Source organism: Mobula birostris, chromosome 1 (genome assembly GCF_030028105.1).
Source record: "Mobula birostris isolate sMobBir1 chromosome 1, sMobBir1.hap1, whole genome shotgun sequence".
NCBI lineage: Eukaryota > Metazoa > Chordata > Chondrichthyes > Myliobatiformes > Myliobatidae > Mobula > Mobula birostris.
This window is the reverse complement of record NC_092370.1, coordinates 201,248,790-201,275,108: the sequence shown is the minus strand read 5'-3', so window position 1 is coordinate 201,275,108 and position 26,319 is coordinate 201,248,790. Positions and strand designations below refer to the sequence as shown.

General features: G+C 40.7%; 1 protein-coding gene across 4 annotated transcripts in view; it reads right to left on the bottom strand.

Moving 5' to 3' along the window:
- Window positions 1-24,566, bottom strand: part of ddhd1b (DDHD domain containing 1b) — a 65,969-nt gene extending 41,403 nt beyond the window's left edge. For 2 of the 4 annotated variants that reach the window (XM_072268766.1, XM_072268755.1), the window contains exons 1-3: window positions 23,855-24,566; window positions 11,339-11,512; window positions 699-800 (exon numbers count right to left, since the gene is read on the bottom strand). In XM_072268766.1, coding sequence (XP_072124867.1) covers window positions 699-800; window positions 11,339-11,512; window positions 23,855-24,377 — 799 coding nt within the window. In that variant the 5' untranslated portion in view covers window positions 24,378-24,566. The remainder of the gene's footprint in view (window positions 1-698; window positions 801-11,338; window positions 11,513-23,854) is intronic. The other 2 variants (XM_072268737.1, XM_072268746.1) reach the window with 2 other exon arrangements.
- Window positions 24,567-26,319: the final 1,753 nt, after the last annotated feature.

The window sequence follows — 26,319 nt, the reverse complement described above, 5'->3', positions numbered from 1 at the left end:
AAAATGCAAACTTACTTAAAATATTAAAGAAATGTGTCATCTTTAACTTTATGCCTTTTGGAAATCAGGTCATCTTTTACTTGCTTAGCTATTCACAGTAACAGAAATTTTGACCGGGGTGCCCAAACTTTTGCATGCCACTGTATAAGAAAATTCATGTGGTGGTTAAGTGAGTTCCTGTGCACAACAGAGCTTTTTGTCCATTGCTACTGAAGTTGTTCCGGCAGTGCAAATCTCTAGTTCTCCAATTATACACAATGCCATTGATAATGGACTTTCACCCTGAAAGGATCTGTTACAATGGGTGACAAACAAATTACAGATTTCAAGTTGAACAGATCATAATGTGTAGTACCAATTAAAAAAAAATTCACTTGAGAGTTCTTATTTCTACTAAACTGATTTATGTTTTCTAAAAAATTCTACAAATTTACTGGGGGAAGCATGCACTAATAAAAGGTGGCCCTAGCTCTCAGTCACAGATTTTCTAAAGATTGTTCCTTATGTCTATGAGAATGAATTCAAGGGCCAATTTTTGTTACATGGACAAAGCACTGAAGGCAGCAGGAAACACTTGAGACTCAGAAACAGTTCCACTTTGGGCACTAGTCTAAGTTCAGCAGCAGAGGAAGAGAGTAAATGCTAATTGAAAAACTCTTCTAACCAACACTAGGTGTAGAGAACAATTCATACTATACCTTGGGAACACTTTCTTTTGTAACATGCAGTGCCTGCAATTTTCTTACATCCTCTCCGTTTGAACAGAAAGGGAAAATAGAAGGAAGGGAGTTGGTAGAAAACTAACAAAGTAAAAAAAAAGGTCAACTTTATGGATATTGTGAACACTCTCTTGATCTCCAGAATGTATCGATCTCAAAATCAAAATATGTTCTAGGTTCTCCAATTAAAACAATTTTCCAATACTGAACAGGAAACCATTCACACTATTTTCTAAAGTATTTGCACCATATTCTGAACTATTTCTGAAACGACAAATACAAATTAAAGACAGGATACAGATATGACTTTGTTTCAAGATCCATATCTGAAACTTTATTTGCTTATTTTTGTTGTCACATTATGACTTCAGTTCTACAATTGCCAAGTCACTAGAAACAGTCCAAAATAATGGCTTCACAGAAAAACTATACTGATAAACTTGAAGATCTATTAGCAATAGCTGGTTAAAATAGACATTAATCAAAATCATATAATCAGCACATCAATAATCCAAACGAACACATCCTTAGCTATCTTGATTTCAACTTCTCTAAATAATACTCACTGAAAGAAAGGAATGGCAACAGGTTACATCAACCTATCTGGTACAAATATAAAAAATATTTTGATGTAGCTTTATACAAAATATGCAGTATCTTCCATTATGCAGAAACAGAAAATACTGGAAAACTAAACTGGGTAGATAGCATCTTCGAAGGAGAAAGAGTTAATATTCCAGGCCAAATGGTAGTTCATTGATACTTTTCAATTTCTTCCCTTCCATTCCCTTTTGTCAGCAGCCAGATTCTCAGAAATAAAGTAAATCTAGGAGCTAACTGATATTTCAATATATCAATTCCTGAGGAGAACAAGAATTCATTTTTTTTTTACTAAAAGGCAATGCATTATTTTTTTTCTTGCCTTTCAACTTTGCTTTGTCAATAAAATTAAAAACAAATCTGAAAATATAATGTACACCAACAGGGTTTTAACATCAAACAGAGCAAACTATGAAGACAAGACATACAAGTTAGCAATGACAGATAGGGAAGCAACATTAAAAAGACATAATAATAGCCAAGCAATGGGTAACATTTAACAAAGTAATAGACGGTTTAAGGAAATGCTTATCCCTTTAAGGCATAAAAATAGTCGTGTCATGGCCAACGGGTTAAAGGTTGGATGCGTTAAGTGAAAACATGCAGGCAGAAAGACAAGGCATATAGAAAACTGGGAAAACTTAACAGTTCAAAAGGACCAAGGCATCGATGAAGGAAAGCACATTATGAAAGTAGTATATCAAGCAATGTTGAAGTTTCTTCAGATAGGTAATATGGTAAAGATTAACAAAAAGATGAATGGATTCCTTTACCAACTAAGTCAGGAGAAATTATAATGGAGAATAAGGAAATGGCAGAGAAATTAAACGTTTATTGTCAGCCATCAGAAGTCCTGTGAAACTGCAGAGAACTACAGATCTAGTATGAATGAGCAACCCAAAGAAATTAGCATTGGTTAAAAATAATACATAGCATTGGAGAAATTAATGTGACTGGAAGATGAAAAAATACCTAGAATTTGATGACCTAATGTTCTGAAGGTGGCAGCTATGAAGATGGTGGATTCTTCAGCCATGAGCTTCCAAAGTTCCAAAGACTCTAGAATGGCTCCCATAGATTGGAAGGCAATAAAACAGTGGGATAAAATTTAAGAACGGGAGAAGGAAACAGGGAACAATAGACTAATCAGTCTGACGGAGGTGTATTAAGGAGAATGCTTGAATTTATTATAGTGGTTAAAAGGGTACTTAGAAAATATTGATAGGACTGGGCAAAAATCACCACGGAGTTATGAAAGGGGAATCAGATTTGACAAATCTCTTATGTTTTTTTTATGTTTAACCAGCAAAACAAATAGAGGTAAACCATTTAATGTGGTGTGTTTGGACTTTCAGCAATCTATATCAATGATCTAGACAAGAGAATTAACTATAAGTCCAGGTTTACTGAGGCTTAAAATTAGGTGGCAGGGAAATTAGGGGCTGTCATGAAGCAGATGGAATATCATCTGGAAAAAATGAGGCTACCTGGCTTGGTAAACAAAACGTGAGAATTTGAAAGGTATGAAGTTCAGAAATACCTTGTGTACCTTATACATGAGCCACTGAAAGTTAACATGCAGGTACAACATGATACAAAAACCTCACTGAAAGATACATAATTTTGAGGGGGCTTTGGTCACAAGTCTATTTAAGACAAGGAGGGAGATGACAAGAAGTTTCAGACATTATGGAAATCAAATTACAGGAGGTTAGTGTTGGAAGGTGCACCAAAGTCAAGACCTCACAATCAGTCATGATCTTATTGATTCGTGAGGTAGGTTCAGGGAATGTATGGCCTACTCCTACTTATTTCTTATGCTTAATCTGGAGATGCAACTAAAAACATCAGTAAAAATCGATTCAGAAAAGAAAACCACTTTCCCCCCACCCCCCAAAAATGTTTCAAAATCATTACTAACAAAGGGACTTGGACCTGAACCTGAACCATTAACTCCATTTCTCTTCCCACAGATGGTGCCTGACCTGCTGAGTCCTTCCAGCATTTATTTCTTAAACTTCAGATTTCTAGACTCCGTAGTTTTTTTGATTAATGAAGCACAATTTATTCAATCAGCAGCTAGATAACAATATTAAAAGGAACAAAATTCCTCTGGACAGCGGATTAATTTGCCATTTTAAGGGACTTCTCAGATTGAAATCCTAGGGGATGTTGATTATTTCTCTTGCAAAAAATGTTCTATTTTTCAAATGATGAAAATGAAGTCACAGGAATACACTGTCTTGTTCTCCAAGATTAGAACTCTTCACTCAAGTAAAAATAATCCTTTACACAAGATACTTCAATTTATTCCTTAAAAAGGATGTCCAGATGTGCAAATATTGAGAAAAAGCAATACATCTGACAGATGCTCTTTCTACATTAATTATGGAAAGACAAGCTGCAAGATCAGCTTGCTATCTGATAGGATATTTTTACATATCATCTTGTAATAGGGTGCATGACAGGCTCAAGGAAGCTACAGAAGTGAGAGAGGTGTAGAAGATAGTAAAAATTGTTAAATAAAATCCATAGCAAGGGCAAATTAAATTATAATTGGAAAATGAGATGGATAAGTGCAAACTAGTTAGTAACTAATTTAGAACTAAATGTCAAGTTCCAATTTACACCAAGAGGAATGAAGACCAGATGAGCAAGATTTTGAAAACATTATTTAGCTGGAAGTTGTAATGGGGAACAAGAACCCTGCTAACTTAATAAGCCAAATAGGGTTATGACTACAGACATTTATTTTGAAAATGGCCTGAAAATAAATTACCTAAAACTATGAAAACTGTAGATAGCTGTATAGGTCTGCATACAGTTTTATAGTCAGATTAGCTATGATGTTTTTCAAATCCAACTGGTAAAAATTATCCCTTATACACTTAGTGGCCACTTAATGAGGTACCTCCTATACCTAATAAAGTAGCCACTGAGTGGCTATTCATGGACTTCTGCTACGGTAGGCCATCAATTTCAAGGTTTGACATGTTACGTGTTCAGAGATTCTGTGCTGCACATTACTGTCATAACAAGTACAACTGTCATTTAAACATTCACATGAATACAGCCAAACGAGCAGCTTTCCTCCAGGGCCAAGGTGTAAAACACAGTACACAGCACATCATGCACTATAACAGCCACAGAAGGATGGAATCCACTGACTGTACCCCGGGGGGAGGGGGGGGTGCAGCACCAACGGGAGGGGGCAGCTTCCAACCCAGCTCAGAGCAGCACTCTCCCACACCACCGCTGGTGTTTCCTTCTGTGGGTGGCTGCAATAGGCGACCCGCATCACGAGGACCAGGTCTGCGCAACAACCAAGGCCGTGCATTACTGGTTTCTCTCATTGATGAGCAATGTATCGTACTTCACCCAGCACATTCTGTACAGAAGTCTTTGCTAATGAACAGTGAACTGGACATGCAGTATTCCACATTACCAATGTCTAGCAGGGTCTCGTGATCACAAAATACATCCAAGGTGATCACTTATGCTGCCTCGGACACCTTCCTCCTTTAGTGGCTGTAGCAGGAGGCAACATGGTACACAACAATTCCAGCTCCACTGTCATCGAACATCTCGCCAGTGGGGCAGAACTACAGCAACTGAAGTTCTCAATATCTAGGGAGTGTCTTGCGATAACACAAAAGACACAAAGGACAAACAATCACACCTTTGTTTGGACCTGGAGAGGCTGCTGCGACCAAACACGCCGTCTTACCAGAACACATGGTTATTTGTGTTGTCACCTTCATGTCTTCTTCAACTAGCCTGGCCATTCTCGTCTGACCTCTCTCATTAACAAAGCATTTCTGGCCACAGACTGCCGCTAACTGGAGTTTTCCTACCATTCTCTATAAACTCTAGAGATTGTTGTGCACACCAATTCCAGCATTTGCATTTTCTCAGATACTGAAACACCCTACCTGGCACCAACCATCATTCCACGGACAAAGTCACTTAGATCACATTTCTCCCCCATTCTGTTGTTTGGTCTGAACAATAAATGAACCTCTTGACCATGTCTGCATGCTTTTATGCATTGATTTGCTACCACATGATTGGCTGATTAGATATTTGCATTACAGCGGTGTACAGGTGTACCTAATAAAGTGGCCACTGAGTGTATATGACAACTTAAAGGTTTACAGCACTTGTTGGAAAGATGGAATACCATCTTTAAGGGAGACTAATGTTATATCTTTGATAACTTTCAATTTCTAAAACACAAGAAAATCTGCAGCTGCTGGAAATCCAAAGTAATGCACACAAAATGCTGGGGGAACTCAGCATGTCAGGCAGCACCTATGGAGAGGAATAAACAGTTGACCTTTCGGGCCGAGACCCTTCTACAGGATTACATTAGAATTTTCTAATACAATTTTCGTTTTGTAGGCTAACAATATTATTCAAAAGGAACTAAATGCAGGGGGCAGAAAAATGCAAGAAACTAGGTTTGATTTATTTCCTGTCTTGGTTTGCCCCTTACGATTACTGTGATTATTATTTGGAAGGTTTGTTTATGCTCTGTGTGCTAGCTGAATGAACAGCCATTGCACTACAGAAAAATATCTTGCTCAACTTATTCCATATTCAATGACCTCAGACTTATGAGAACTTTGAAAGAGGGCTTCTGTACCAATGTGCTCGGTGAAGAATGATATAATACTCATCAACAAGAGAAACCAATAATTATGTGAGGTACTGCTAAGAAAGGTGGATTTTATACACCCATTCTCTTACCAACTACCATCAACATGTCACCTGCAGAACCAGATCACTTTTACACCACCAAGAATGTTTACTGTGCCATCCCATACTTACATGTTGGCAAGTCTGATCACTGGCTGCCATTCGACTCCTGGCTGAGGACCGCAAACATATGGTCGAGAAGCAGAGTAGCATTTATAAGACTGCTTTGAATTGGCAGACTGGACCATATTCAGGAATTTACCTTCAGATCTGAATGAATACGCCACAGCTGTCACCAATTTCATCAAGACCCGCGAGGATGAACGAGTGCCTTTGAAAGCATACCAAGGTTTCCAATCCAGAGGCTCTGGATGGACCAGGAAATTTGCAATCTGCTGAGGGCAAGACGCATGGCGTTCAAGACTGGTAAACCAGAATCCTACAAGATATTCAGGCACAACCTGTGGAAGACCACTGTGAGAAGCAAAAGGTAATTCCATGTGAAGTTAGAGGCATAATCAAATGCATGATAGCTAGTGTCATGGTTTGCATGACATTACTCCCAACAAGGCAAAACCGAACGGTACAAATAGTAGTGATGCTTCACTTTGTTATAAGCTTAACTACTTTCATGCATACTTTGAAAAGGAGAATAACACTTCATTGAGGACATCTTCAAGAGGAGCTGCCACCCACCACCAAGGACTCTCACCATGCAGGACATGCCCTCTTTTCATTACTACCATCAGGTAAGAGGTGTAGGAACCCGAGACCCACATTCAATATTTTAGGAACAGCTTCTTCCCTTTTGCCATCAAATTTTGAATGGTCCACAAACTCATTAACATCAGTTATTCCTTTTTGTTTGCACAATTTAGTTTGTAATTTAGAGTAATTTTAATATCTTTGCACTGTTCTGTTGATGCAAAATACTAAGTTTCAAGTTAGATAAGTTAGTGATAATAAACCTCATTCTCATTCTGATGGATAGAGGCTGAGAGGGATATGGACCAAACACAGGTAAATGGGAGTAACTCAGAGGTAGGTAGCTGGGTCAGCATTAACAAGCTGTGCCTAACAGATTGATTCTATTCATTATGACTGTACAAATATCTTTCAATTCTGAAGCACAAATATAGTCACTATTCTCTATTTCATTGGAGTTAGAACTGTTTTTTTTATTGTCACACATCAGCAAGGGAGATGAGGTTGAGTACAGGGCTACTGTAGGAAACATTGTCACATGGTGTGAACAGAATTATCTGCAGCTTAATGTGAAAAAGACTAAGGAGCTGGTGGTAGACCTGAGGACAGCTAAGGTACCGGTGACCCCTGTTTTCATCCAGGGGGTCAGTGTGGACATAGTGGAGGATTACAAATACCTGGGGATACGAATTGATAATAAACTGGACTGGTCAAAGAACACTGAGGCTGTCTACAAGAAGGGTCAGAGCCGTCTCTATTTCCTGAGGATACTGAGGTCCTTTAACATCTGCTGGACGATGCTGAGGATGTTCTACGAGTCTGTGGTGGCCAGTGCTATCATGTTTGCTGTTGTGTGCTGGGGCAGCAGGCTGAAGGTGGCAGACACCAACAGAATCAACAAACTTATTCAAAAGGCCAGTGATGTTGTGGGGATGGAACTGGACTCTCTCACAGCGGTGTCTGAAAAGAGGATGCTGTCTAAGTTGCATGCCATCTTGGTCAATATCTCCCATCCACTACATAATGTACTGGGTGGGCACAGGAGTACATTCAGCCAGAGACTCATTCCTCCGAGATGCAGCACAGAGCGTCATAGGAAGTCATTCTTGCCTGTGGCCATCAAACTTTACAACTCCTCCCTTGGAGGGTCAGACACCCTGTGCCGATAGGCTGGTCCTGGACTTATTTCATAATTTACTGGCATAATTTACATATTACTATTTAACTATTTATGGTTCTATTGCTATTTATTATTTATGGTGCAACTGTAATGAAAACCAATTTCCCCCTGGGATCAATAAAGTATGACTATGACTACTAATGTACAGTGAAAAAGCCTGCATTGAGGTAGTACAAGGTAAAACAATTGCAGAAAGCAGAGTGAAGTGCAACAGGTACAGAGAAATTGCAGTCAGGGACACAAGGTACAAGATAATAAAGTAGATTGTAAGACAAAGACTCTATCTTATCGTACTGAGGAGCCAATTCAGTAGTCATAACAGAGGGGTAGGTGTTCTAGAGCCAGGTGGAACCTGCTTTCGAGCTTTTGCATCTTACGCCTGACTGGAGAAGAATGTTCAAGATAGGTGGGGATTTTGATTACTTTGCTGCTTTACTGAAGCAGTGAGGAGTATAAACAGAGCCCACAGAGGGCAGCCGGTTTCCATGATCTGCTGAGTTGTGTTCACAACTCTGTGGTTTTTTTGCGATTACTGGTCCAGCAGTTGCCTTACCAAGCTGTGAAGCACCCAGATAGGACGCTTTCTATGGTGCATCGACAAAAATTAGTAACAGTGGATGAGGACGTCGAATTTCTCAAAATTCTTAACCAAACAGAACCATTGGCGAGGTTTTATGCCGGTTGATGTTAATATGGTTGGAGCAGAATAGACTATTGGTGATGTTCACTCCAAGGAACTTGGAGTCTCATTCTCAGCCTTTCCCTGACCTTCCTGAAATTCAACTGTTTTCATGGGTCAAAAGTTCAAAGTAAATTTATTACCGAAGTACATATATGTCACATATACAACCCTGAGATTCTTGTGGGCATACTCAATAAATCCACAAAATAATAATCATAATAGAATCACTGGAAGACTGCACCAAATGGGGGATTCAACCAGTGTGCAAAAGACAATCAACTGTGCAAATACACAAAGAAAGAAACAATCATCATCTATCTCTGATCATGTGCTGTCGTGTTATATGACATGGATGATCAGTGGTGGGGAGAGCTTTATCCATGATAGACTGGGCTGCATCCACTACTTTTTGTAGGATTTTCTGGTTTCCTCCTCCTGAACTCAATAATCAGCTTCTTGGTCTTAATGATACTGAGTGAGAGATTATTGTTGTGGCATCATTCAAGCAAATTTTCACTCTTCCTTCTATATGCTGATTTGTTATTGCCTTTGATTTGGCTTAAGGCAGGGGTGTCGTCAACAAACTTGAATATGGCATTAGAGCTGTGCTTAGCCATACAGTCATAAATGTAAAATGAGTAAGGCAAGGGCTAAGTACACAGTCTTAAGGTGCACTTGTGCCGACGGAAATTATGGAGGAGATGTTGTTGCTATGCCGAACTCTCTGAGGTCTGCAAGTAAGGAAATCAAGGATCCAATTGTACAAGGAGGTACTGAGGCCAAGGTCTTGAAGATTATTGATAGTTTTGTAGGGATAATAGTACTGAATGCTGAGCAGTAATTGATAAAGAACATTCTGATGTATGCATCATTGCTGTCCAGATGTTCCAAGGTTGAGTGAAGAGCCAATGAGATGATGTCTGTTGTTGACCTGTCGCGCTGGTAGGCAAATTGGAATGGATCTAAGTCACCTCTCAGTCAGGAGTTGATATGTTTCATCAACAACTTCTCAAAACACTTTATCACTGAGGATGTAAGTACAACTGGACTACAGAGCATGTTTTATGAGAAAAGATTGAGTGAGCTAGGGTTTTTCTCTTTGGACCAAAGGAGAATGAGAGGTTACTTGATAGAGGTGTACAAGATAAATAGGAGGTGTAGATAGAGTGCACAAAGACTTATACACAGAGCAAAATGGCTAATACAAGGGGGCATAAAGGAGGAAAGTATGGGGGAATGTCAGAGATAGGGTTTCCTTTTGCAGAGAGAGGTGATTGCATGGAATGTGCTGCCGGGGTGGTGGTAGAGGCAGATACGGTAGGGACATTTAAAAGACTCTTAGATAGGCACAAGCATGTAAGAAAAATGGAAGGTCACATAGGAGAGAAGGGTTAGGTTGATCAAGGAGTAGGCTAAAGGGTCAGCACAACATCATGAGCTGAAGAGCCTGTACTGTTCTATCTCCCCGGCAGCAGTGATCCCCATCTCTTATATGGTCTGACACATGAACCATACATCAGGCAAGTAAAGATACTGGAATAATGCTACCAGTTCTGTCTCCACAAAATCCATCAAGCTTACTGGATGGATAGGTGAGTCAACTTCCATGTTCTTATATTAAGATGCATTGCCATAAACATGTGCTTAGATAACACAAGTTCAAACTTTCAGACACTTCAATTTTGTCGATTTCCTTCTATATAGAGAGCCAACCAGTTCAATGAAAATCCTGAAACAAAGATTCCTTGCATCAAGTGTAAAACTAGAATTTAATGTTATGCTAATTTATGATCATGAATTGATAATTAAAGTGTAATTGCTACTAGTGACAGTTAAAGCAAGAATACTACTAATTGATACCGTAACCTAGGCACTTTCGACCCAGAGGATCAACTCATGTGAATAGTCTTCTTGACAACAATTTCAGGTTGAAGAAGAGGAACTAATTTGTTGAGAGCTGGGTTAGGAAGCCATTTAACATAGTGCGTGAAAGTTAACACCATTAAGCATACATGTCTTCAGTACACCCCAATCCAGCACAGTGCACAAAGATTGCAATGATTTGTGAATTGGTCTTTTTTTTAAAAGGCAAATCAATGGATTAATATAAATTTCTAAAGAAATTCAAGAATTTCTCATCTCTACTTTCAGATTTATAAAATTATCGAACTACAAACTTGTTATATTCCTACCATTGTCCTAGGGCTTTGAGTGGCAAGGGAGCTTTAGCTGAGAAACCAGTAAACTAAATTAGTGAATCAAGAGAAGCCGGCCAAATTACTGGCCCAATAGGGTAACGAAGTCTGGAAGTCTGCAATCCATTTGTTTGCACTGGTGGGGGGGGGGGGGGGGGAGAGAAACAAACTGGAAAGGATGTTAGGACATAGAGATTATGATTTTCCTATTTCTTAACAATATTTTGTCAGTTAATAAAACAAGGCAAGAAAGTAATTTTTGGTTAAAAATCAACACGGGTTATATAAAGCCACATAAAAAAAGAAAATAAATTCTATTTCACTAGTGGATTATACTAAGCTACAATTCACATTTGTTGCCCTGTGTGGCTTTTAAAGTTTTACAGAAAACATCTAACCTCATGCAATATTCAAAGGTCAGGTCAACAACTTAAATACAGTAATTTATGAAGATTGTATGATTTGTATAGTCAAATAGCAAGCATAAATGAAAAATCTCTCTCCATTTCCTTCAGAATGGATTATGAAACAGGAAATAGGATTATAGGCTTTGTCTTACCATCTTTACTGTCCATAGATTTAGCTACATCCAGCTCAAATACATCCTGGATCTGTTGACCCTTAAATCGCTTTAGGTGTTCAGCTTCTATCAGGTCACTGTCTTCCTCTTCCAAAGGCTGCCAGGTACCATCAATAAACCATTGGCCACGCATGACTAAAATTTTATCTGGTTCTACAAAATCAAACAGTACAGATATAGTTAATAAAAATTTCAATAGCAACATGGTCAACAAAGTTAAAGAAAAAAAGATACAAATTTTGCATGCCACAAAACGAACTTAACATTTTTTTTCCTTAGTTGTACCGGAACAAGCTGCAAATTATTACAGATGTCTTTACATGGCTGCTTGATCTGAATGACATTTCCTTGATTTCCTGCATCTTTCATGCTAAAAGGACAATGGAAGAAAGAAAAGTAAAAAAGGAAAGCGATCGAAGGGGAATCACCAACCAAACTCACTGTGTATTTCAAAAACTAGCAGAATAGTCAGTACAAATAACCTTTCTGTTCTAATCATTCCATTTTGATTTTAATGTGTTTGTAATATTTCCACAAACTAAAGCAAGTTAAGAGGCCTAAAGCTGCACTGCTTCAATTTATCATTAAAATTTCTTCCTATGTTCATGACAAGGTATATTATTTTAAATATAAGGGTAAGAAATGACTTTTCCATATATAAAAGTGCAAACTGGTGATCCTTTGAAGAATAATCTTCCAAAACATTGTTTCCTGATAAGAGGATTTTAAACTATATATGCCATGTGTGGATGAGCTATCTTTCATCAACCAATGCAAAAAATGTCATCTTCAGATCTTTTCCTCAATATGTAGCATGGGGAAATTTGAAAGAGTGAGCTTCAGAACTCAGTTTGCAGATGCTTTGTAATGAACAGTATGCTGTAAGATTCTGTATCTTGGTACATGTGACAATAATAAACGAATGCCCATATTGTCTTTTACAGTAGAATTTTAAATTTTGGTGGAGAAAGACTAGTAACAGAGAAATGCAAAGAAACTCACAATACTGTATTATAAAGTGCATTAAAGGAGCATACAAATACTCAAAAATTGTGAATATTAAAAAATCACAAAGACGCAAGTAAAACAATCACTAAATTTGGAATCAAGTTGAGGCTGACGAAATACTTGCAAAAATTACATATTAATGGCAAAGACAGAAAAGGAATTAGCAGCAGGAGCAACATAACAAAAAAAAATGTGTATGTTCCAAATAGGAGAAGTAAATAAGTAGTGCAAAAAGACAGCAAAAAGAAAAGTACATGGGTTCATTGTCCATACAGAAATCCGATTGCAGTGGGGAGGAAGCTATTTCTAAAATGTTGAGTGTGTGTGTCTTCAGGCCCTGTAGCTCCTCCTTGACATAGCAATGAAAAGAGGGCATCTCTCGGGTGATGGAAGTCCTTGATGACAGACCTTGCCTTTTAGTAGCATCACCTTTTGAAGAGGTCTTTGATACTGGGGAGACTAGCACCCTTGATGGAGCTGGCTTAGTTTGCAACTTCCTGCAGCTTTTTCCAAGTCCTGTGCAGAGGCCCCTCCATGCCAGTCAGTGATCCAACCAGTTAGAATGCTCTCTACGTTACATCTGTAAAAATTTGCAAGAGTCTTTGCTGACATACCAAGTCTCCTCAAACTCCTAATGAAATATAGCTGCTGTCGTGCCTTCTTTGTAATCCCATCAATATGCTGGGCCTAGGATAGTTCATCAGATATGCTGACACTCAGGAACTTGAAACTGCACACCCTTTCCACTACTGATCTCTTGATGAGTACTGCTGTGTGTTCCCTTGACTTCCCCTTTCTGAAGTCCACAATCAATTCCTTGGTCTTACTGATGTTGAGGGCAAGGTTGTTGTTTCAATACCATTCAACCAGCTGATCAATCTCACTCCTGTACGTTTCCCTGTTACCAAATGAAATTCCGGCAACAATAGATGGCATTTCAGCTGTGGCAAGCCACACAGTTATGGGTGTAGAGAAAGTAGAGCAGTGAGCTAAGGACACATCCTTGAGGCTGATTCTCAGCAAGAGATGTTATTTTTGATTTGCACCGATTGTGGTCTCCCGATGAGGAAGTTAAGGGTCCAGTTACAGAGGGAAGTACAGAGGACTAAGTTCTGGAACTTGTTGATTAGTACTGAGGGTATGGTGGTATTGAACACTGAGGTGTGACCAAAAAACAGCAGCCTGATGTTGGCATTGTTATTGTCCAGGTAACCCAAGACAGAGTGGAGAGCCAGCGAGATTGCATCCACTGTAGACCTGTTGTGCCAATAGGCAAACTGTGAGGGTCCAGTTCCTTGCTTAGGCAGGAGTTGATTCCAGCCATGACCAACCTCTTGAATCACTTCATCACAGTAGATGAGAGTTCCACTGGGCAATAGTCATTGAGGCAGCTCAGCCTGCTCTTCCTGGACCCTTTTTGAAGCAGGTGGGAACCTTTGACAGCAGCAGTGAGAGGTTGAAGATGTCCTTGAGCACTCCTGATAGTTAGTTGGCACAGGTTTTCAGTGCCCTACCAGGTACATCAAATCAATGGCTATGATCTGTGCCAGTCTCTTTACATTTTAACAAAATATTTACAAATTTATATTTTGCTTTTGAATATCTTGTTATTTATAGCAAAATGAGAATTTCTCCTTAGCCCATTTTGAAAGGGGTTCTGCGAGAAGACAATTAGATTTGCAAATTAATCAACCATGAATGAATAGTTATGTAAAAATGTGTGAAACATAGAAACACAAATCTACAGCACATTACAGGCCCTCCGGCCCACAATATTGTGCCGACCATGTAACCTTCTCTACAAACTGCCTAGAATTTCCCTACCCTCTATTTTTCTAAGCTCCACTTACCTTTCTAAGAGACTCTTAAAAGACCCTATTGTATCTGCCTCTACCACCTTCGCTGGCAGTGCACTCTCTGTGTGAAAAACTTAGCCCTGACATCCCCCTTGTACCTACTTCCAAGCACCTTAAAACTATGACTTCTCGTGTTAGCCATTTCAACCCTGGGAAAAAGCCTCTGGCTATCCACATGATCAATGCCTCTCATCATCTTATATACCTCTATCAAGTTACCCCTCACCATCCGTTGCTCCATGGAGAAAAAGCCAAATTCACTCAAACTATTCTCATAAAACATGCTCTCCAATCCAGGCAACATCCTTGTAAATCTCCTCTGCACTCTCTCTATAGTATCCACGTCCTTTCTGTAATGAGGTGACCCCAAGATCTCACTGATTCTCCACACTGCCAAGAGTCTTACTATTAATATTATATTCTGTTTTCAAATATGACCTACCGAAATGAACCACTATTGAGAAATACCTTGCTAAAATAGAAAAGCTTTCAATATAGTTTGATATTTAAGAAATTTTCCTTCTTTCCTTTTTACTTCCAATAACAATTTCTAAGACGGTTGGGTACACAGATAGAAATGGTTTCAAAGTGAGACAAGAATGGATAAGCATTTGGTCAGCATGGAACAGATGGGCCAAAGGGGCAGCTCCCATGCTGTCTGACTGAAATAAATTCAGACATTGGTAACAAATGCACATTTACTTTTGTTAAGTTGCAGTATCCATCTGGTGAATGAGAATTAAACTTGCCATTAAAAGGTCTTAAACTTCACCTTTTCATGTGCATACCAGTTTAACAAAAAATATAGATTACTACCAATCCCAGCGCCAGTGTAAACTAACTTTTATATGTGTGGGTACTCTTGAAGTATTGTTCTTGAACACTTTTAAAATGCCATTTCTGACTATACTTTATAAAATAAACTTTCACTGAATATGCATTTCTTTCTATGCTAACTTGACTTTGAATTAATAACATTCATACACCGTTATTTCTCAGTCATTATGCTTAACTTTTTTTATGCTCTAACAGTGAAAATGGATTCTGCTTTCCCCACACCCCAGAAGATTAAACTAACACACGTTTGGTAAAAAACAGGACAAGAAAATTTGGTACAATTTTTGCCTTAAAGTCTGAAATCCAAGGTGAGCTAGTTAATTGGATTGAAAGTTGGCTTGGAAGCAGGGAGTAGTGGTGGAAGGATAATTTTCTGATTAAAAGCCCATGACCAGTGGTTAACATAAAAATTATTGCTGGTTCCTTTACTCATTGTAATACTCACGAGTCTTTCCCAACCAGAAGCCCTGGATGAACCAAGCGATATGTAATCTGCTAAGGGCCATATTAGTGGCGTTCAGGTCTAGCGACCAAATCAAAAACAAGAGGTCCAGAGCTTTGACCTCTGGAAAGCCATTTCACATGCAGAGTGGCATGGAATCACAGAAAGATGCTCGATATTGTGACAAGGCCGAATGCCATCTTTTCCTATGAAGTAAAACCAAGAGACATACATGAAAACAGGTTTTCATTCCTGGATGAGCTCAATGCCTTTTATGCTTGCTTTGCCCAACAAAACATGGAGGCACCTTCATGAACTCCCACAGCTCCTGAGTACCCCATAATTTCAGTCTCTGAGGCTGATGTGAGAGCATCCTTCGGGAGGGTGAACTCATGGAAAACATCTGGTCCAGATAGGGTACCAGGTCGAGATTAAAGACCTCTGCTGATCATCTGGTTGGAGTGTGCACTGATATCTACAACCTCTCACTTCAGCAGTCTGAAGTACCCACCTGCTTCAAGCAGGTCTCAATTATACTCGCACCCAAGGAGGTAGTAAACTGTCTCAATGACTATCGTCCAATTACAGTTACACCTACAATGATGAAATGCTTTCAGAGGTTGGGGATAAAACATACCAACTCCTGCCTGAGGAATGGCTTTGATCTGCTCTCATTTGCCTATGATTACAACAGGTCGACAGCAGATGCCATTTCATTAGCTCTTCACTCAACCTCGGAGCACCTCAGCAGTGAAGATGCCTACATCAGGATGCTCATCATTGACTACAGCTCTGCATGCAACACCATCATCACCTCAAAATGAATCAATAAGCTTCAAGACCTTATAGGCAGTACCACCTTGCATAACTGGATCCTTGATTTCCTTACTTGCAGATACCAATCAGTTTGAATTGGCAACAACATCTCCTTCACAATCACCATCAGTACAGGTGCATCCGATGCTGTGTGTTTAGCCTCCTGCTCTACTCACTTTATACTTATGACTGTGAAGCTAAGAACATCTCCAATGCTATATTTAGGTTTGCTGATGACACCACTGTCTCAGGCTGAATCAAAGGTTGTGTGATAAATCAGCATATAGGAGGGAGATTGAAAATCTAGCCAAGTATTGCCACGACAACAACCTCTTACTCAATGTCAACAAAGTCAAAAAGCTCATTATTGAGCAGAGGAAATCGGAGGTCCGTGAGCCAGTCTTCATCAAGGGATCAGAGGTAGGGGATGCAATCATTTTTATCATTTCAGAGGATCTTTCTTGGGTCCATTACATAAGTGCAATTACAAAGAAAGGGCAGGAGCATCTGTATTTTCTTAGATGTTTGCAAAGATTTGGCATGTCATCTAAAACTTTTTGACAAACTTCTATAGTGGAGAATATATTGACTGGTTGCATCACAGCACGGTGTGGAAACACTAATGCCCTTGAACGGAAAATCCTACAAAAAGTAATGATACAGCCCAATCTATCATAGGTAAAGCCCTCCCACTGTTGAGCAGATCCATCTACAAGAAGCACTGTCGTAGGAAAGCAGCACCCAAAGACCTCCACGCACCCTTTTCACTCCTACCATCAGGAAGGTGGTACAGGAGCCTCAGGACCCACACCATAAGGTTCAGGAACAGTTATTACCCCTAAACCATCAGGCTCTTGAAAGAGACGGAATATCTTCACTCACCCCGTTACTAAACTGTTCCCACAACCTGTGGACTCACTTTCAAGGAGTGAAAGTGCTATTTACTGTTCTTTTTTCCTTCTGTATTTGCACCATTTGTTATCTTTTGCACGTTAGTTGTTTGCCTGTCTTGTTGTGTGTGGTGTTTCATTGATTATATTGTGTTTCTATGTATTTACTGTGGATTTCCTGGAAGAAAAAGAATCTCAGGGTAGTGTGACAAGAATACACATAAATTAAGATGTTAGCTGTCCTGTGTGATCAGCAGTTGGTCTGCCACCTGTCTTCAGGAGAGAGAGATAAGGAAAACAATGGAGCAGCATTTGGAGGTGTGTAATGAAGGGACGGGGGGAGAGAGTAACAGAAGGCAGGAGCTGTCAAGAGCGGCTCCCCCTTTGAATCCTGAACTGTTTGAAGTGATGGACAGGCGATACCCCAGCAGGAGGATAAAAAGGGACAGGTTCGCTAAGGCAGAACACACACGACACCCGAGGTAACAAGACCCTGGAAGTGGTGCGTCTCTCACAAGTCGGTGGGAAGTACCAGGCCATAAACGCACAGGGTGGAAAGGCACGATCGGCGGGAACCTGGTGTGTGTCCACCCTTGCCTGGGTGCCACGTTCAGCGCAGGGAAACGATCGTATCTGGAAACGGAGGAGTCACGGTTGGTGACCTCAGATGACATCACAAAGGACTCGCCCGACAGCTGACTGCGAAGGTCTGTGTGTGGAAGCCGTTTGAATATTCATTCGATTTTGCTCTCTCTCTCCTTCCCCCACACTGTCCATCTCCCACGGCAGCGATTACTGCGAACTGAACTGAACCTTGCGTCACTTTGAAACTGGTCATTTGCCCCTAGACAACGATAGAGCTTGATTGATCCTGTTATCTGAATTCTGTGTACATGTATGTTTATCATTGCTGATCTGTTGCATTCATTATCCCTTTGATTAGAGTACTGTGTTGCTTGTTTCTTTAATAAAACTTTCTTAGTTCTAGTAATCCAGACTCCAACTGAGTGATCCATTTCTGCCGGTTTGGCAACCCAGTTACAGGGTACGTAACAGTAGTATGTAGTGACATACATGTACTTCGTTAATAAATTTATCTTGAACTTTCAACCTTGAACATTAATGACTTGGATGTGAATGTAGGAGGAATGACACAGAAACTGGTGAAGTTGTGGATAGAAAGGAAGTTGTCGAAGGCTACAGCAGGATACAGCCTTGTAGTTGGAAAGCTGGATGGAATATTGGTAGATGGGATTTAATCCCAACAAGTACAAAGTGATCGACGTTGGAAAGACAAATAAGGGTATGGCACATGTCGTTAATGGCAGGCCACTCAGTCATGTTGATGTACAGAGGGATCCAGGAGTCCTAAGTTCATTTTTGCCTAAAAATGGCTGCACAGGAAGAGAGGGTGATGAAGAAATACTAACCTTAAAAGAGCAAGGCATAGAACTTAAAGAGTTGTAACTTTACAAACACACTGATTACACCGTACTTAGAGTTTTCTGTGCAGTTGTAGTCGACACACTACATGAAGAGTGTGACTGCAGGAAGTTCCAAGGTGATTGACAGGATGGAGAGGGATTAGATTGGCTATGCTCATTTTCCCTGTAGTGAATGAGATTGAAGGGTGACTGATAAAAATGTATAAGATTATGAGAGGTATAAATAGGCAAGATAGTTTTAAACATACGGTAGGAGATCTAAATGGAATGAGGGATAATTTTCTTTCTCTTCTTCCACCTCCTCCCCCCCACCCCATATAGACTAGTTGGTATTTGGATTGTGCTGCCACTGGAAATAATTGCCAAGTTTAAGAGGCATTTAGTCAGACACTTGAATAGGCAAAGCATTGGAGGATGCAGGGCAAATGGGATGAGTGTAGATGGCCAAACAGATCTACACTGCCATAGTGGGCTAAAAGGCCCATTTCTATGCTGTACAACCCTAAACCCTGAAATGATAAATAACAAGATATAATAAAAACATAAATTCACACAAACAACAGGAATCCTGCAGATGCTGGAAATTCAAGCAACACACATCAAAGTTGCTGGTGAATGCAGCAGGCCAAGCAACTTTGATGTGTGTTGCTAGTATAAATTCACAATTAGGAGGAAAATTACTCCAAAACAGCAATTCAAGAAGAAATGCTTCCACCAAACTTGGGTTGTATCAAAAATGAGCCTCTGCAGAATTATGAAATGTGATTTTACAATGACTCATTGAATGAATTTTTCAGCCGACACCAATATTGCAACCTTCACTTGACACCAATTTTGTACAGCACAATAAAATGAACGAAATAATTTTGAAAGCATTATAAGGCCGTAACAAAAGTAGCAATTTCCAAAAGCCTCAATGAATTTACAGCCAGAATTACAAGCAATTTTGAACACCATGCACTGCTGTTAGACTCTTAACAGTTACTATATCAAAGGCATTACCACAGCATAAATGGGTTGATTAACGAGTCAGAAGAGCAAACAAAAATCTGATGCGCTTCCACAGGAGTCTTCAGCACATTTACTAAAATGTGTTAACACTTATTTACATTTAAAATGGGATGATAATTTAAATATTAAGGGTATTGAAAGGTTATCTACTGTGCCAAACAAATCACCACTAATATCTGACCTGCAAGCACACTGATGTTACAGAAACCAGTTTGGGGCGAGCCATTCTGTTTAAATAGCTGTACAGTATACTGGATGACAACAATTTTACCATGCATATGCTTCAATTATTTAACTGTTGCAAATTTCTTCTGCTGAATGTAGTCATTGAAGCATGACACCATCTCATGGATGCATTACTTTGTCTACCTCTTTACTAATTTTAACAAATGTTATACAGGACAATGAACATTGCAAAACCAGTTACACAGTGCAGCTGTTGTGGGGCAGATAAAAACAATCATTTGTATAAATTACAATGGATAGAATAACTCATATTGTATACACTGACAGTGACATTTTCAAAATTGTCATGTCTTCTGGCTCAAAATGAAAGAAACAGTTCAATTCCCTATTAAAACAGAATGGACTGCCTTCACATAGAAGGCACTCCATTTTGTTAAACAAAAATAGTTTAATAATTAGTTATTTACGTACTAACACAATGTATTCATATTTTGCAATTTTTAACAAATCATGAAAACAAAAGTGGTTTTGAAGTCAGAAGTAAAAATCATTGAAGAACATTTACTCCATTGTCAGACAACAAGCATATTAAAGAAAAATTCTAGTTGCATCACTGCCAGTGTGCTTTTTTTAAAAAATACGACGCTGTCTTGGTTATCTTCATAGTTAGTGGTCCATAATTTTCTTCAGATTCAGATTAATTGTGACTATACACACCCACATCAATTTCTCACTAATGGGTTTCCAGCATTATTTTCTATCTCTTATCTCTTACACATCTTATCCACCCTTAATCACCTCCATTCTCATATTTCAACCCATCTGAAACATCTCTAACATGCACCCATCCTGACAATGGCAAGATCTTAATTTCCCCTGTAGATGGCAGGTGGCTTCTTATTCCCAAATTTGAAAGTATCTGGGATGGCTGTACAAAATCTTTAATCACAATTAAACTACCCCCTTCCCATCCACATTTGCCATCTTAGTCTCCGTGTACAAGTACTGTACTTATGCATTTTAAGTCAGATTTCACACTAACATGTATAATGGTGTCTTTTACCAATTATACTTGATCTTCTTTAGATTCTGTTTTAAAAAGCATGGCAACAGCTGAAGGTGCAAATTTGGAATAGAATAGTAACAGAAGAAAAATTAATCTAGGATTTGACTCAACAGGAAAAGCAAGAGTACATCTCATTTAATCAAGAGCAAATTAATTGATCATGGGCTTAGAATGGAATATAATGGTAAAATTCAAACATAAATAAAGAGGAAAAGGCTGGATTAAGAAACAGTGAGCAGAAAAAGATGGAAGGATAAGCTAGCCTGATGCCTTTGGTTGGAAAATTAATAGGCTTGCTTCCTGAAAATGCCCATCCCTCTTATTTTCCTGTGGCCACAATTACCAGTTGCAGCAGCATGGCTCCAATCAAGACCTGGCTGCCACGACCATCCTGCAAGAGGCATGAGCACTGGTGCAGGACCAGGAAACAGGTCGCGATGCCACGACCATTCTGCAGGTGTGAGCACTGGCTCAGGACCAGGAAACAGGTCGCGATGCCACCACCATTCTGCAAGTGTGAGCACTGGCTCAGGACCAGGAAACAGAGATGCCTAATGGCCTGTTCAAAGCCAAAAAGGTTCCTGTCAGAGACCTTTGAACAGCTTTTAAATATCTTTGATCACTAGATTTAAAACAGTTTAAATACACTTATTTTGTAAAAATGTACTTAAATGTGACTGAAACTAGAAATTAATCAAGAAATAGTGAGTTAAAGTGAAATAAAAATTAAATAAAACTCCTCTTGAAAACCAGTGCCTGTAAACCCATTGAAATGAATAGTCTCACTTTGAATGCCCATCACTGCTGCCACAAATCCAAGGGACTGGATGTGTTGACTTTGACTCTTTAGCTCATGTCACTACACCTCACTGCATCTCCAGCCAAAGCAATCCTTCAGCCTCCTCACACTGTTAATGTGCTTACAATCAGATTCCTTTAAGGATTAAAGATTAAGACATGTGTTTCTCAATCAGAAGTTGATCCAAGGATTATTTTGTTAATCCCTTGAGTTGTTGTCACCGTGGCCTATGGAACATTGCAACCAAAATTGATTGTTTTTCCCAGTTCCCCTTTCATTGACTTCTCACATCCAACAAGTCCACCAATCATCTGTGAAATTCAGCAAATCTTCTACAAAGCCTTAAGGATGCTTAAAGACCACCACTGAAGTGTGCTTTACGTAGGTGTTTGTTGTCCTCGCACATCACCTGCACCAAAACTGCTGATCACTGGGTTTCTTTCACCAAACTATTTGTTACCTTTAATCATAGTATTTAAGTTTCTGTTCCTTTTCTTTAGATTAAGCAAAATTTCCCCATCTCCATGCATGATTGTTTCCTCCAGTTTGAAGCATGCAATGCCGCTGTTTTCAAACCTTTCCACCAAAGATGAACAACAAAAAAAACCTGCTGGAGAACTGTTCCCTCAGCAGTTTGTATTTTTACTCCAGATTTCAGTATCTGCAGTCTTGTATTTCCAAAATAAAACAGAAGTTATACTTTTACAATATGGCAAGTAATTGCACTGGGGGTTGTCTATCGGTGGTTGCGGAAGTCGATCTGGGACCCACGTAACGGGGACGTTAATGGAGAACATCTGGGCGTGACTTTAAGGTGGAGAGGCTGATCCACAGGCAGTCACCTCCTGGTCCTTGACAGACTGGGACCAGGGTCCAGTGGCATGGAATGCAAGACAACTGAGGACTCTTCACTGCTACTGCCCCTTCCACTGCCTTTGCTGCCGTCATGATGTGTCATCATCTCCCGCCAGCTCCACTGTTGAGGGTTTGGTTAGATCGCTCCGTCTGAAACCTCCTCCTTGACCTTACTGTCGCAGGTAACCCTACCAGGAGCCAAGTGCCAGATGCCCAAATTCCAGACAGCACTGCTCTCAGGATCTCACAAGCCTCCCCACCACGACAAGGTGATGATCCCTGGAAGAAAGACCATAAGGCACAGGAGCAGAAGTAGGCCATTCAGCCCATCAAGTCTGATCCACCATTCAATCATGGCTGATTTATTTTCCCTCTCATCTCCATTCTCATCCTCTCCCCGTAACAGTTGACATCCTTACTAATCAAGAAACTATGAACCTCAACTTTAAATATGCCCAGTATTTGGCCTCCAGAGCCATCTAAGGAAATGAATTCCAGATTCACCACCACCTGACTAAAGAAATACCTCTTCATCTCTGTTCTAATCTGACATCCCTCTATTCTGAGGCTGTGTCTTCTGGTCCTAAACTCCTGAAAACTAGTTCCTGAAAAGTAGAAGGTGTCCAATGCTTTGTTTTTAAGAAAGGTATCAAGGACAGACCAGGGAACTACAGCTCAGTCAGCTCGATGTCAGTAGTGGGGAAATTACTGGAAAAAAATTCCAAGATCTACCATTATTTGGATAGATGGAGTGTGATTAAAATGAGTTGGTATGGATTTGAGAGTGGAAAATCTTGCTTGACGAAGCTTGTAGAGATTTTTTTTGAGGTGGTAACCTAAGGGGTATTACAGTGGATGTTGTCTATTTAGCAAGGCCTTTAACAAAGTCTTGAATGACAGACTGGTCTGTAATGTTAAGTCCATGGAATCCTGGGAGTTAGACTGATTCAAGATTGACTGGAGAGTTTAGTCCCAAACCCTCGATGAAATACATTCTAGAAATTATAACAACTCTGATTGAATGCCTTAAATGTTAAATTTGTAATTCAGGTACCCTTAGAGTCAAGCAGGCGAGTTATCGCATTAAGCAAAAAAAAGCAAGTACTAAGCCGGCCAAGCAGTATCAGTGGGGGCAAAGAGATAGACCTAAATCAGTTTTTAAAAATTGCTCCGGAGTTCAGCATCGGCAGGTTTAACGGAGGCCATGTACTGCTTACTGCACATTTGAGAGGCACATTTTTCTGTAACAAGCAAGTCGAGTTCATAAGGAGAAGCAATACTTACGAAGCCAATACACGGGATAACATTCCTTGTCTATCACGTTGACTTCATAGAGACCGCCGCGGACACACACGGTGTCGAGAGCGGGTCTGGCTGGATCTGACGAGCCAGTCTTGGCGACAAATTCGGTGTATTCTCTGTACATGAGCTCGATGCGCAGCGAGTCGTAGCCGATGAAGGGTTTCCAGGTCTTGCGATCCTCCTTGTAAAACCAGCGCACCTCCTCGGAGCCCAGCTCCCCCACCACGTCGTAGCGGTGCCGGATACTGCCCGAGTGACTGCGCTTGTGGGTGACCGAGATGTCGCTCTCGCTGAAGTCCACCTCCCCGCTGTCCAGGTAGGGCAGCGACGCCGCCGAGTCGGCCGTGAACAGGTCGAAGTTGGTGCCGCTCAGCGAGTGATACATCTCCAGGCCGAGACGACCCGAGCGCCGGCGCTGATGAGGCCGAGGTGAACCGGGCGACATGTGCGGAGACGGCGGCTTGTCGCCGTGCAGGGGTGGTGGTGGTGGCGGCGGCGGCTCCATCCTGCTCCTCAGACACTAAGCGACGTGCGGAGGCTAAGCCCTAGCCTACCTCGCTGCCAGTCATGAAGGCGGCGGCGGCGGTGCGGTGCCGGGGTGGGGTGGGAGGGGCAGAGCCGAGTAGCCCGGGGTGGGAGGAGTGCGCTGCGCCGCGCTGCCCTGCCCGTCCGGCTTTCCCACTCGGAGGCTGACACCGCTCCTCTGCTTGGGCTTCCTGTGCGCTCAGCCCGCCTCCGCCTGCGTCTGCAGAAACCGCCTCAGCTCCATCATACCCCCGCTCCTGCCCGCGTCACAACGCGCCGAACGTCAGTGCCTGGAGACCACAAGCGGCGCGGACAAGCGGGCCGAGGCTCTCGGGCCCGACTCGCCGTGAGGCCGTGGCTGGGCTGGGGGTAACGGCCGAACCAGTGTCGGTTATCCCGCTGTGAGGCCGGTCCGGCCGGCAGTGGATGAATTGGGGCGCAGGGGGACCTCCAGCACACACCTTCTCCAGAATTCCTGCTGACTTAACTCGCCCGTGCGTTCTGACCAGCGCTGGCTCCCGTTTTCCCACCGTCTACATTTAAAATTTCTACCCTGTTTTCAAAACCCTTTATCTGTGTTATCTCGTCCACCTCTCTGAAGTTATACCTAATGTGCATCCACGAATTATATCTTCATTGTCAACAGCGCAAATCGCATCTCTGAAATTCCTCTACCCTTCTGCTCTTGACAGGTTCCCGGAAACTTGCTGCTTTTGGTCATCAACCCAATATCCTTCTGTGACTGTCAATTTTTTGGGTCATTCTCCTTATTACAGTATTAAAAAGCACTTTACGAAGGGAATATGTTGCGCCCTTTCAATTTTTATGAACCAACATGCTGTTAGAACGAGTTTAGGGATGGGTCTGGCACATTGCTGCAGTTGGGCATTTTGACTGCTGATGTTACCAGCAAAACTGCTGACGATGGTCTTCATCAAGACATTTCCACGTAAAATGCAGAAAATAAGTAAATTCTGCAAAAAAATTATTATTAGACAGTTAATTGGTTAACAATCTTAAATTGACAGACCCATGCCTTTATTAAATAACTGAAAAAGTAATGACTCTTTATCATAGTATGGTTACAGTAGAAAGGAAGCCATTTGGCCCGTTGTGACATGCTAGCTCTTGGCCAAGCGACACTCTTTCATGCTGCCCATTACCTTGCGATCTTTTCTCACCATATTATTTTCTTTATTTCGCTATGACATAGAGGCCATTTAGCCCATCAAATCAATCCCATTCCCCAGCCTATTCTCTCTCAGATGCCATTTACTCACAGGATGACCACAATGAAACCTGTCTCCACCGCATCTGCAGGAGTGTACCTAACAAATATGTATTGTAGGGTTTTGTTTAAGTCACTTTTAATTCCCCTCTTTATTTTGCACTTGTGACTTCTAATCCTCGGCCCCTTTAGCAACGGGGACAGCCTCCCATTATCAACCTGTCGGATCTTCCCCTCAGTTATAATGTCTTACAGCACATAAACAGAAGCTTCTGCCCAACTGGTCCATGCTGCCCAAGAAGCCCATCTAAGGTAGTGTTATTTGCCAGTATTGTTCCCATATCCTTCTAAGCCTTTCCTGTCTTTGTCCTTCAAAAGTTGTTAATCTACCTGTCTCAACTTTCACCTGAAGTTCATTCCATTTACAAACCACCATTGTGTTTAAAAAAAGAGTTGCCCTTAAGTTCTTATTAAATCATTTCCCTTCACCTTAAACCCATGCCCTCTTGTAAAATGCCAGAGTAAAAAAGTGAAGGGAAGGGGAATCTATTTTGGAGGACCTGACCTGGGCCCAGCATGTAAGCGCAATTAAAAGGAAAGCATAGCAGCACCTCTACTTCTTTAGGAGTTTGCAAAGATTCAGCATAGCATCTAAAACTTTGACAAACCTCTATAAATGTGTAGTGCAGAGAAT